General features: G+C 46.7%; 1 protein-coding gene across 8 annotated transcripts in view; it reads left to right on the top strand.

Annotated features, from left to right (window-relative positions):
- Positions 1 to 12,835, top strand: part of znf385a (zinc finger protein 385A) — a 64,914-nt gene that overhangs the window by 39,629 nt on the left and 12,450 nt on the right. For 7 of the 8 annotated variants that reach the window (XM_037105675.1, XM_037105677.1, XM_037105671.1 and 4 more), the window contains 2 exons: positions 3,540 to 3,650; positions 9,223 to 9,397. In XM_037105675.1, the coding sequence (XP_036961570.1) occupies positions 3,540 to 3,650; positions 9,223 to 9,397 (286 nt within the window). Of the gene's footprint in view, positions 1 to 492; positions 989 to 3,539; positions 3,651 to 9,222; positions 9,398 to 12,835 lie in introns of those variants that run through there. The other variant, XM_037105672.1, reaches the window with a different exon arrangement.

Genomic DNA, 12,835 nt, shown 5'->3' with positions numbered 1-12,835 from the left:
GAGGCCTCATTTAGTGTCTGAATGTTATCAATAACTTTAACATTAGGTATATGCATAATTCTCATTTTCTTATACTATATTTAAGTACATTTGTCGACAAAAAATGACTATTCACTATATCACATTTAATATCAGATAATTCAAGCCTCTTACTCAAATAATATCTTCACACTGCATCTTTGCTTTCAATCAAGTATGACGTTTCGGTACTTTTTGCTGCACAGCAAGAAACCAGAGAGGACGAGTTTTGTGTGGGTGAATGTGAGTTCATGTGTGGTTTGCTCTGGGGCTGGTGGGTCGGGCCAAAAAGCTCCACTGGCTGATGATGACATTTGATAGATGGTGTGAACTTTGGGGAAGAGGGAGGGAAGGGAAGGGGTGGGGGTGGGGGGGTCGAGCGGGACTAGCAGCTGGATGGTTGGAGGATGCATGAAGACGGGTGAGAGAGAGAGAGAGAGAGAGAGAGAGAGAGAGAGAGAGAGAAGGGGAGGAGAAAACTGGTAAGCAGAGTGAAGGAAACTCACTACAGGCAAGCGTGAAGCAGCGAGAGAGAAAAGCAGCCGAGAAGAGAGGAGAGGGAGGCTGAACTAAAGGGACAGGCACTTGTAAGGTGATGTGTCAGTGGAAAAAAAAAAAAAAAGGTAGACAGTGAGGCGGAGATCTGAGCACAAAAACCTTACAGCATACAGTTACCTCTTTTCTTACAGCATATCAAAGGGAAGCAGAGAGTTTGCCAAATAAGAAGAAACAAAGACATCTTTGCTGGAAATGCATCACTAGGGATTTTTCCGTGTGTGTGCGTGTGTGAGAGTTAGTTTGTATTCAGCATTGACAAACCGGCAGAGAGGTCTGAATGAGTGAGGAAGGTGCACCACACACTCTCAGTCTCGCACATGCTGAGAGCCAAACACACACCTCGGCCAGCAGCAGCACACACACTGGAGGACCAATGCAGCTCCAAGCTACTACAGACTCAGAGGAGAAGAAGGTGAGTACCTTAATGCTCGGAGCTTCTTCACTTTTTTTTTTTTCTGGGCACAGCTCAAAAGCACTGCAGAAGTTAGAGCTTCAAAGGCTGTTTTTTTTTTATCTGGCACAGTGCAGACTTTGCTGTGACTGCCAGCTGAGTGGTCCCAGCGAGAGTCACAGCGCAGTGCACTCCTCATTGCTGGAATTCAACCCCTTCCAAAGTTTTGTGTGTTGCAGGGGATTGATCAAACGCTGTGAAAAAAAAAAAAAGGAAACAAAGGAAAGGATGAAAGCCTGAAAGATAAAGAGTCGGGAGGAGGGAACGTGAAAGAAAGACAAAGACAAAAGAGGATGTTTGGGTGCATGTGCCGGGAGATGCTTGCTTGTGCTCTGCGTTAATAAAAGGCATGAGAGTGTTTGGCTCTTCGGGCCCTGAGGGGCTGTTGACATAACTGCTGAGTGATGCTGGTCTCTGTGGTTTAAGTCCAGCCAGAGCTGTCACCACACTGAAACAGCTCCAAACTGACATGAAAGTCCTCAAAAAATCACTCATCATTTACTTAGCAGATTGAGGGATTGAAATTGATTTAATCGTGAACTATGACTGTATGTAATCGGTCCATGCGACTGAGCCCGTTTTGGAAAATCCCTGTGCAGTTACATCACAGCGTGCTGCTCCTATTTCATGAGGACATGTTTTGGAGAGCGTTTGTCAGAGGCCATGTGAGCCGCCGTCCAAAGAGCCTTGTTGGCAGCTGGACTGTGTTTTTAACAGCTGAAGCAACTGGATGGATCGTAGCTGACCCACACCCAGAGCAGCGAGCCGACTGGCTGGGGACAAGCCCAGGATCCGTTTGTACAGTTACTCCACCTGAGGCTGCCCGGCTCTCATTAAACTTTCCTCGGAGGGGTGACGACGGGTCACGGCATGGACACCCACGTACAGTATTTAACGAGCAGTTCCTTAGTCACGTCTGCTTGTAGTGTGGGAGTCGGGGTGCAATCGGGCAGGAGTCAGTTGCCTTATTATCTTCAGATGGCTAATGCATAGTCACTGCTGAGCAATTCATCCACCGACGTCTTTGCTCAATATCAGCCCTGCCGCCCCGTCCATCTGAATTCACAGAGGCAGCAGCGGGAGCTCCTACTTCAGGCTGTTTCTGGGGAGAGAAAAGGAGGGAGTCATGCATCGTGGAGTATGGGAATGAAAGCCAAATGAGATAAGAATGTGCAATGCGAGGATGTCCGGCCTGGGCCTCTTTCTCTCCCTTGCTCTTTCTGGGCTCTTTCCCATGTCCCCCCCCTCCCTGCTCCGTCTATCTGTCCCAATTCATCTTCCTCTCCCACTCCCTCACTCATTCGCCCCTCCAGATGGTGTGTTTCTGCGCCGTCCTGTCACCCAACTAAATGTCTCAGGCCTCCTCCCCGTTTTCTCTCTTTTCTGTGTTTACCCTGTTTCTTTGGAGTTGCCAAGTAACAAGAACCGTGCAGAATTCAAATTGCTCGTGCTTGAGCAATGAGAGTACGCATTTTAGCTGCCTTCGCTCTTCTCTCTCTCTCTCTCTCTCTCTCTTTGTCTCTCCTCAGGCCAGACACTTGAGCCATTTGTATATCAGATGTGGCTCTGGGTGCAAGATAGCTTGAGGGAAAGCTTGGTGATCAGCCACATTAATTGTAGTGACGAGCCAAATTGAGTAATTCAGAGACCGTCAGGGCTCTCCAAACCAACAGGCTTGCATCAGACTTGGAGGAGTCGCTGGAACATTCCCTCTCCGGTGTGCAAATTCAAGGCATTATATCCAGTTTGTTCTTCAGGGCCAGGTCTTTTGTTTCTCTGCATTCCTCTCGTATACCCCTACAGTGCCACATCATCATCTTATACATCATTCCCTGCGTTAGCTGTAGACAGAGTGCCGGTCAATTGCTAGGTGTGGAAGTCCACACCGGTCATTGACTCCAGAGGTCAATTAACAAAGATCGCTAGATAAACTCAGCTTCAAACATAGACAAGCAATTGGAATGGAGCCCTTTCAGATCCGTACAGGCGGGGTCTTTAGTGTCTGGAACAGTGTTTAAGAGGACGGCTTAGCAAAGAACACGCTGGAGAGCCGCTAATAGATGATGGACGTCCCAGCTGAAACAATTAACACGGGGGCTGGCATGAAGCAGCAACCTGGTCGGCGTCAGAAGCCTGAGCTCTGGTCGGATGCAGCAGGTGTTTCGGTTGTAGCAACACACTGTCAACACTGACCACAGTTTGCAGAACACACGGTAAACACAGACATGCACTACAATAAACACGTCGCAAAAGATCCACTCCATGTGGTCATCTGAACTTAGGTTTAGTCTTTGTAAGCAGAAAACCTGTTGCTCCTCTCTACTCCGCCCACCATCTGAAGGCAGAGGGCAAAGCATATTCACCGCTTACATCATGATGATGGACCGACCTGTCAGCTTGTAGCACCGGGATGTCTGGAGCGCAGCCTTGTAGTAGTAGCTGAGTATGAATTATAGCTAACAGATTTTCTGCTCTTCTCTCTCTCTCTCTCTCTCTGTCATTTCTCCGTCAGATGGACCCAGTGCAGAAGGCCGTGATCAACCACACCTTTGGAGTACCGCTGATCAAGACCAAGCGGCCGGTCATCTCCTGTAATGTCTGCCAGATCCGCTTCAACTCAGAGGTACAGAAACAATGGAAAAAAAAAAAAAAAAACACTTAACGTCCATTGCTCTTTGCTCGTTCCATCTTTCACGTTTCCCACGTGGCGAAACACATGCTGTTTATACACAAACACCTTTCACCTCATGCACCAATTTCTTCAGGAATGTGTTGGATGTTGGAAGGCTTTCTTTTCCTGTTTTCTCTCCTGAGAGCGGGTTTTGACACAGAGGATGTGGTGCGTTTGTTTGGGCTTTGTTTTGGCAGTTGCGGACCCCTTTGGAATTTAATTTGTTTCGGTTACAGTGTGGAGTTAGAGGAATCAACAATCACTGCAGCACAAGAGCTGCTGCAGAAACTGGATAGGAGGATATATATATGTTTTTCCTTCCATTTTCACACTTTCTCAGCACTGAAAACACTTAAGATCTTGAACACGTCTAACATTAATTTCACATCTGCTTGTGGTTCTAAGTAAGAACCTGTTTTTTTTTCATGCTTTTGTATAATTCTATCAATTATTTTAAACAGCAGTTTCATCTGCTTGCCCATATGGTGTAGTTTATGAAATCTCATAATGAGAGTTTAATGGCACGTTGCACCCACGGGCAACTTGCACACATGACTGATGACAAATGAACAAAAGCAAAACAATATGGAGGTATTTTATGTGAGGCGGTGCCAACCCGTTCCCGGTCTTTTCTCTTCTTTCTCTGGATGAACGGAATGGACACCTGACAACGTCAGCACCGAATGTCATGTGTGCAGTGTATAATTTGGCTGTGATTCTCCTTAGTCAGTGGTGCGGACTTCAGGGCCAGGGCGCACATCCGTCCACGACACATAACATTAAGGAGAGGACCAGCGCTATATATACTCCTCAGGTCTACAATCATGGTTTCCATGTGGTCAGGCAGCTGCAGGCCTGTAATCTTGAGCCTGCTCTCTGCAGAGGCCTCTGCTGTATGTCTTCACAGGCACAGGAAACAGTTAGACAAAGATGTTTATATGATGAAATACTTAAATACTTGGAGTCCCTCTGCTAATGTTCGAATCGAGGCTCTCTTCAGTATAGACATGTCCTCTTGGATAAGTTGGGATATACAGTCAATCTGTGAAGAATTCAAAGAATTTAAATATTTAACTTAATGGTTAAGATGATGTTTTGATGGCAACGGCTAAAAATAAAAAGGGATACAGTTACAGGCAGAGACAGTCCATCCAAAGTATAACCAATATAAGCACAAATAAAATGCGTTGTCATGCAAGGCCGAGTAATTCTGACTGTGGGATTAATATTGTTTATATGGGGGAGTGATATCTGTCCAAAATCCCTTTTTACACAGAGATTTCACAAAATCTCGCCCAAAAGAAGAGCCTTCTTTACGCTGCCTTTGTTCATATGCACTGAACGAGCAAAAGGCGGCATAATACCACCTCAGTGTTTGATTTTGGATGGCGTGCCAGCGTCCCACAAACAGAAGACATGTGACGTGTAACACAACATGGTCTGCATTGAGCGTGATGTTTTGAGGACACCTACAGCCGCCCTGGCTTATGTCCTGGCTCCTGACATATAAAAGACCTCACACAATACCATCACAACCAAGACAGTTCTTTGCACTGCCTTTGTTTATTTGCGCCGAATGAAAAACAACAGCGGCGTAATGCCACCACGCAGCGTGAGAATTTGGATAGTATGCCAGCGCTTCACAAACCGGAGACGCATGACGTGTAACACAGCAACATCGGCATTTGGTGCATTACACGTGCGATCTCAGGAAAATGCAAAACATGACAATAACAATCACGTACCATGCATTATATATAGCAAATCAGTTGAAAACAATACAAGAATTAACACAAACAAAATAAACAGCAAACTTCAACTGAGCATATAAAAGGACTGCCTTTATGTTAACACTTTTTCTTCTACCCACCGCTCTTCAGCACATGCTACATTCACCCTTTCGCAACACATAGCCAAAGCGCCCCATGATATTTCTGCGCTCAGCCAGTCGCACATGCACTCACACACTGATGCAACCGCCATCAGTTTCAGTATCTCACCCAGGGACAATTCGACATGCAGACAGAGCCAGAAAACCGACCACACGCCCTCCGATTAGAGGACAGCCGCTCTGCCTCCTGAGCCACAGCCACCCAGTACAACACAATACATCCAGTTAACTTGCAAAATCCATTTACTGTAGGATTCATGAAAAGGTGTGATTTTCCAAATCATCTAAAATGAAGCAATATAAAAGCATGAGAATTTTGAGAAGAATGTTTATTTGTGCGTGTTTGTGAGAGGAAGCAATAGTGACACCTACAGCCATCATGGCTCACGTCCCGGCTCCAGACAGATGAAAGACATACACATACACACTCGGCTGTCGATGTCACTTTCACCTCCGAGCGTGCACAAGAGGGAAAAAAAAGCACACGCCGCAGTACATCAGCAATGTCAAACTGTGTGTCGTTTGCGCTGTCCTACTAAGCTCGACTGGAGGAAAAAAAAAAAAAAAAACAGTCCTCCATTTTGCCATAGGATGACTCCCCACCCACGCCGTTCTTTTCTACATAAGTCGTCAAGTCGGGATGAATATTTCATGGATACAAATCTTACAGTGGGAAAGACTTCGAAGAATCTTGTGCCGCATTCTCTGCTTCATTTCGCCAGACCGCAGCTTTGTCTTGAGAATAAGGAAGATTATTTTGCCCTTGATGTTGACATTTCTCCGTCTTTATCTGCCATATCTGTGAGCTGATTGGGCTTCTTTGGGTCAGAGAGAGCGACTGGAGCTTACTGTGTACTGTCATGATCAATGTACTTGTCTTCAAAGGATCCAGTTCTGCCTCCCTGCTCCCACCCGTGCTCCCCCATTTCACGCATCATTTTGCCATCATTCATTCGTCCCATTTGATCTCTCCCTCTGTGCATCTTGCTCTGTCTCTCTCTGCAACCTTCTCCCACTTTTTTCTGTCTGTCTCTCTCGTGCTGCATTATTTACAGTGTGGAAATGCCTAAAATTGCCTGCCACTACTTATTATAAGATGCATTCGTCAAGGGCATGGATTAGTGTCTGGCTCTGACAGCCCCAGTGCATCTTGGGAAAGAGGCAGAAAGGAAGGAGACTTGGAGGGGAGGACGAAGAGGAGGGGGAAGGAGAGGGTGGATTGCGGGGGGAGGGTTTGTGCCCTACTGTCCGTGCGCCGTGTGGTGGCGTGAGGTGTTGAGCGGTGGTTTATGCAGAATAACCTTGGTGGCGTGCTGCATTAGTGACATCACAGGCTCTGTCGCGCTGCATTGACCAGCGTCATGGCTGCTGCAGCAGGACCAGGATGATATGCATCCCTCATTCTTCTGCACCCTACTTCATCATTCCTTCGCCGTTTCCTGCTTGTTTGTTGTCCCAGTCTATCTGTTATTCCCTCTCATGTTAACTTCCTCGCCTTTTCTTCTCCCTCTTTGTCTCGTCTGGAGCTGCAGCTGCGGCTGTAACATCACAGCTTTCCCCTCAGTGTGATAGTCATGCTGGAAAGCGCTTGCTCAGTTTGAACCCCCTGCATAATGAAACACAGGCATCACAGGCTGATGTGCTGCAGCTTCTCATCTTTTATCATTCCCACTCTTGAGTCCAGCTCTGAACATCACCTCGCTTGTCTTGGGCACCGTTTCTCCTTCATCTTCCCTTCATTCTCTTTCCCGTCTCTCCATCCGCGACCTCACACCGCAGCTGCTTGGCTGTTGATCCCCTTGGCTTGGCGTTAGAGGATAAGTGAGCCTCTGTGGCTGCTTCGCCATGCAGCACCACATACCTTACTATCTCCCCTCATTCCTCCTTTCATCTGAGAGATCACGTCTCTCTCAGCAGCCTGCCAGCCCACCCCCTTTTCTTCTCTCCTCCTTGATCTCCAGGCTTTGCTAAAGGAGCTCCTTAAGACCCCTTTGACAGGCTACAGTTACAGAACGGTCAGCTATATCCATAGTGCAGTTTGTCATCATGATTTACAAGAAACATGTGATCTTCTAAACCCCTACTGCCACCGCACCTGGTTTACGGTGCCAGCTTACGTCCCGGATGCCGTCAGGCACGGAACACAGGCTCACAAACATCACTCATCACCCCCTGCCTCCTTCTCCAATCCAGTCTGTCCCCGCGCCTGAGCCTGTGGTCACTGTGATGTCCTAAAGTGTCAGTCAAATCCTCCTAGCCTTTCAGCACCTGTGGCAGCTGTCAGCCGCTCTTCAGACCATGGCTCTCCCTGGCAACTAAATGTAATCCAGCCACTTAATAATCACCTTCATCATCGCCCCCTTGATACGAATGTTGTTTGGCCGTGAAACATCTGCTCAGTCTGCGTGCTCGCGGAGATCGCAGGGAGCGATCTCATTGTATGTCTGCATCAGCACAGAGCCTGTTTGTGTTTTTAATTGAGGGACACTTAAACCAACGATAGAGGGGCGATAAAGAGCAGCCGAACAGATGGCAAATAGGATGAATACCCCCCCACCCACCTTTGGGCATGTCTGTGTACATGCGTGTGTTTTGTTTCTACAGCCGCCAGGCTGTGAAGCTAGACCGCTGGCGACAGCTCAGTATAGCAACCCTGCATCTCATCTGCCATGTTGTCCCTGGCTCACATACCTCTGACCAGCCACACAAACACACGGACTAGAGACAGACTCCCCTGATGTCCCAGTAGTCTCCTGGCGAATGACTCACCTCTGGTGTCTAGAGTCAGAACAAACCCATTAGCTAGTAGCTAGCCTTTCATCAGGAGATTAGAAACTCTAGCTTCTGTAATGGAATCTCTGCACCTTTTTTCTGTCTACGGAATGCAGGATGATCTCCAGACTCAGAATCCGCATTTCATCTTTCTATAAGATATTACAGACAGGGGCTTTGGTGCCTGTAAGTGTGTATATTTAGATTTTAGACCGCGCCACAGGCAAGCAATTAAGTCTGGGATTGTGCAAGAGCCGGAGTCTTTTCAGTGAGCAGCTGACAGAATTTATGTCGTAGAAACCCACTGATAATGTGCACTGTAAAAATGTGCATGCATGTGTTGTAGCAGCGAGGGTAGGACTTATGGGCCCTCCGGGCAGATATGTGGCATCCCAGTGACCCCAAGTTCAACTCCCTTTGGCATGTCTGTGAGCATGGCTGAAGTAATAAACACTGGAGCCAAGTACTGTCAGGATGTATGTAGAGGTTTAGACTGCAGGGGATGTATGTTACAACAAACAGCTGATCCAGAAACAGATGAACTGTTAGTCGGAATGTTGCACATGAAAATGTGTTGTTAATCTGAAAACCTGACAACAAGATGGAGGGACAAAAGGGACCGACAGGTCTTTGTGTCCATCACTGCATCTTATTGTTCCCTTGCTTGTAATCCATCTGTCTACCCACTGTAAACCTGCCTGCTCTCTGTGGCTCCAGTCCCCAGAGTATATTGAATAACATGCTATCATAATGACATGTATGCATGTGACAGTTAACCTAATCCAACCTGCAATGTTTTATTCACTTGTTGGCACTGGAGTGGCAACGTTAACATGTTGTTTTTCACTTGTTCTCCTCCAGAGCCAGGCAGAGGCCCATTACAAAGGAAACCGCCATGCCAGGAGAGTCAAAGGGATAGAGACCTCCAAGAGTCGTCCACAAGAGGGGGACAAGCCTCAGATGGTGCCCACCACCTCATCCCCGTCTCCGCCTGGAGCCCCTGGCACTGCCCCAGACAGCGAGTCCAGCAAAGCAGGTGAGGGAGCAGATTAACATTAAGGTGCATGTGCATGTAAAACGGGGGCGGCACCTACAGGAGCTCCTCTCTCCCACAGAAAACAGTGGTCCTGAACGCCTCATCAGTAGTCTCTTCTTTACAACTGAGACTTTGTGACATCATACTACATCACCATGTCACACCTTTGCATAATTTATCCTTAGTGGATATAAGAACTGATTAGTTAGGTGGTGCTTGCTCAGGCATGTGTGAGCTGACCAGTGAGAGCAGACTGGATATACAGTAAGGGGGATTTAAAGAGACTGAAGCTAAAACAGATCATTACAAACAGAGGGGGAATACAGCGCTGCAACAGTATGAGAAAACTGATGTCTTTAATAAAACATGTGAACCTATTCTATTAGTGACCCAAATTAAAAGTATGAATATGAAAATGAGCATAATGTGTCTCTTAACAAGAGTAGAAACAGGAAAAGGTAGTTGTGTGAGTTTATTGTAGTGATAATCATTTCAGTCTGTGCAGGTTGTTCAGAGGCATGTTATTTTGTTGAAATTTTTAATGGAGAATATGCAAAAATAACATCTTATCACAGCGGCTTTGCAAAGTTTTGTTCCTCTTGTGAGCATCTCAGCTCTCTGTGTGGTCTGATGTGGCTGCAGAAGAACTTACGGTCAACAACACAGTCCCACAAACCTCAAGAAACTATGTGCAGTGACAGCTGTGTCTCACAGATTCACTCACATTCAGAGATTTTTCTTTCATGAAAGATAAGTAGCTGAATAAGTCTTTTTTTTTTTTTTTTTTTGCCGCCCGGACTTTGGATAGTTTAATAGTCTGCTTCATTTTGAGATAACTATTTTTAATGGCTGTTAAAGTGTATTTAAATTCTGAATACTGAGGAAGTTAGTTTTAAAAGTGGGACGCAGATGAATAAGTTCGTTTCTGTGGCCCCGGACACGTTAAATTATATCAAGAAATTCAATTTAGCCTTAACTTCAAAGCAGGTCAGAGTGAATGCAGCTACAGTTAGTGAGTTCTGGCAAAGGCTCGATGCAAACAGCCGATGATCAGATGGAGGAAGGCAAGCGGGTTGATAGAAATTTAAGTGAAAAACTGAAGCAGTCTGGCCAGATTTTCCAAGAACGTTTATTGTCAGTTTAGAGTATCTAAAATTCCTATTTTCATAATTTTTAAATGTTTTGTATTTACGACAGTGCAGTTGCACTCAGAAACTATGGGGGGTCAAATGCCTTGTTTCGTCCACAACCCAAAGATGGTGAATTTATAATTTCAACTTATTTTACTTTAAAAAAAAATGACTCAAAGCCAGATTAATTGATTGTTAGATCGGTTTATCTATTCGATTACAATAGGTTGATCTTTGCAGCTTTTCGTCACAGGCCATTTCTTGTTTTATATGGGGATAAAAGAGTTTAGTGTTGTCCGTGTGGCAAGAGTCGGCTAACCAACGCGTCTGGTTTCCTGCTTGAGTGACAGGCTGATCAAAGTAGAAGCATCAGTACTGCACCACAGACAATCCGCTGTATTAACCACAGCAATGCAAATCCAGTTCGGTGTCCATCCATTTAGACTTTGAGCAGGTGAGTTGGCAAACGCTCGGCAGTTTCTTGGCGTCTCGTCAGGGAACCCCACCGTGGCGTGCGTATGTGTTTGCCCGCTCCCGGATGAGATATTGATGAGCAACAACATTTGCCACGGAGTCGAAATAGACCGTGCTGCCTGCCCGAGCCCGGGGTGTCGGTAATGAGTGCTAAGACTGATTGAGAAAAAATAAAGATGACTCCATGGAAGAGTCTGACAGGGCAGGATCTAAAGCCAGTATCTGACGCGGAGCAGCTGATGTGACTTTAATGAAAATTCATTTACTGTTGGCAGATTTGATTTGTTAATTGGTGAGGTGTGGCAAGCCCTTTCTTTAGCTCTTTCTCTTTTAGCCCTGTCTGTGTTGCCTCAGTCTTATTTTCGCTCTGTCTTGCTCATCTTCCTATTTCTAGCTATAATTCAGAGTCTGGGTGTTTCTCTGTGTGTCTCTGCCCTTCTCCTTCCTCCACCCAGAATTTTCCATTCCCTCAGTGTCACCACTTTGTCCTTGGATCACACACGAGGCAACGAAATACACCAGCCATGTTTTGTTGACATTTATGAAGGTCCCCGTACCTCACTGTTTACCAGACATTTCCAGCTTATTGACGAGAGGGCACATGAGCAAACACGGTGAACAGAAAGATGAAATTCAGGGCAGGTAAAGGCCAAACCAGCAGAGCAAATCCCCTCTTTACTGTCTTTGACTTTTTATTTTATCCAGTAAAATAACACTAAAGCTGAAATTCTTTCAGCTGATCCCAGAGTAGTAAGAGGGCCAGTCCTTTTCACTCCCCTTCCCTCATGGGGGATCTGAGATCAGCTCCAGGCCAGTTGCCATTAGCGAGACTCCAAGAGCTTGAGGAGCCAAAACAATCCTGCCATGATCGAGATCTGAAAGTAGCAACATGTGAAAGAATGCCTTTTTCCATCCAAGCCTCTGTCTCGTGACCCTGGAGCCTTGTCTCTTCCTGGCCTGCCTGCTTGCCTGCTTTCTTGTGAGTGTGTGGTTGTGTGTGCATGTGTGTGTGTGTGTGTTTGTGTCCTCAGTGTGATCCTGTCCCTCTGCTCCGCGGTCCCCTGGGACAGATCTCTGGGAGCAGGCAGCTGCGCCTGGCTACGACTGGGAAAGCAGTCGGGAGGAACGGACACTGTGGTTCGGCCCGTGGAGACTTACGTGGGTCACTCTGGGGCAGTTAGACTGAAAACTGACACATAGATACATAGGCTATGCACATAATGCATGCACACACGTACATAAACAGTGCGGTCGGGCAACAGGAAGATTTCCCACAGTGCACGTCCCTTAAACACAGAGCAGCATTGGTTGTCGACGTTGGGGGAGTTTTCCTCTCAGCGGTCTGTTTGTTGATCTGCAATTTCACGCGGTATCACGTTCCTCTGAGACATTCTGACAGGATGAATTAGAAGTACTGTCCTGTCCGGCATTGTCGCGACCTTCTCTTTAATATGGCATCATTTCTCATTAACATATCAAATAAAATCAACAGTGATGGCCATAAACAGGACCTTGCTGAAGGCTAAAACAACAAAAGGTCAGCACAGTTTGAACGCTGCTGGTTCCTTAACCCTTGCAGCCATCGGAGCAGGTCACGCATTTGTCAGTCCTCAAAGGGTTTGTGGTCAGAGCTGCCCCCAAAGAGGAGGCCCTTGGCTTTGGGGGATTTGGCCCGGCGAGCTGAGGGTTTGGCCGGGCCTGCGGGTTGATGCCGAGGCAGCTGTTTACTTGGAGAGAAGCTCCCTCCCCCCTCCTCCCCCCTTCTCTTTATCCCTCTGCTGTCTGACACTCCCACTCTAATGAAGGGCCCGCATAAAACCACCCTGACATTATA

Source organism: Acanthopagrus latus, chromosome 7 (assembly GCF_904848185.1).
Source record: "Acanthopagrus latus isolate v.2019 chromosome 7, fAcaLat1.1, whole genome shotgun sequence".
NCBI lineage: Eukaryota > Metazoa > Chordata > Actinopteri > Spariformes > Sparidae > Acanthopagrus > Acanthopagrus latus.
This window is presented reverse-complemented; position numbering and strand designations above follow the sequence as displayed.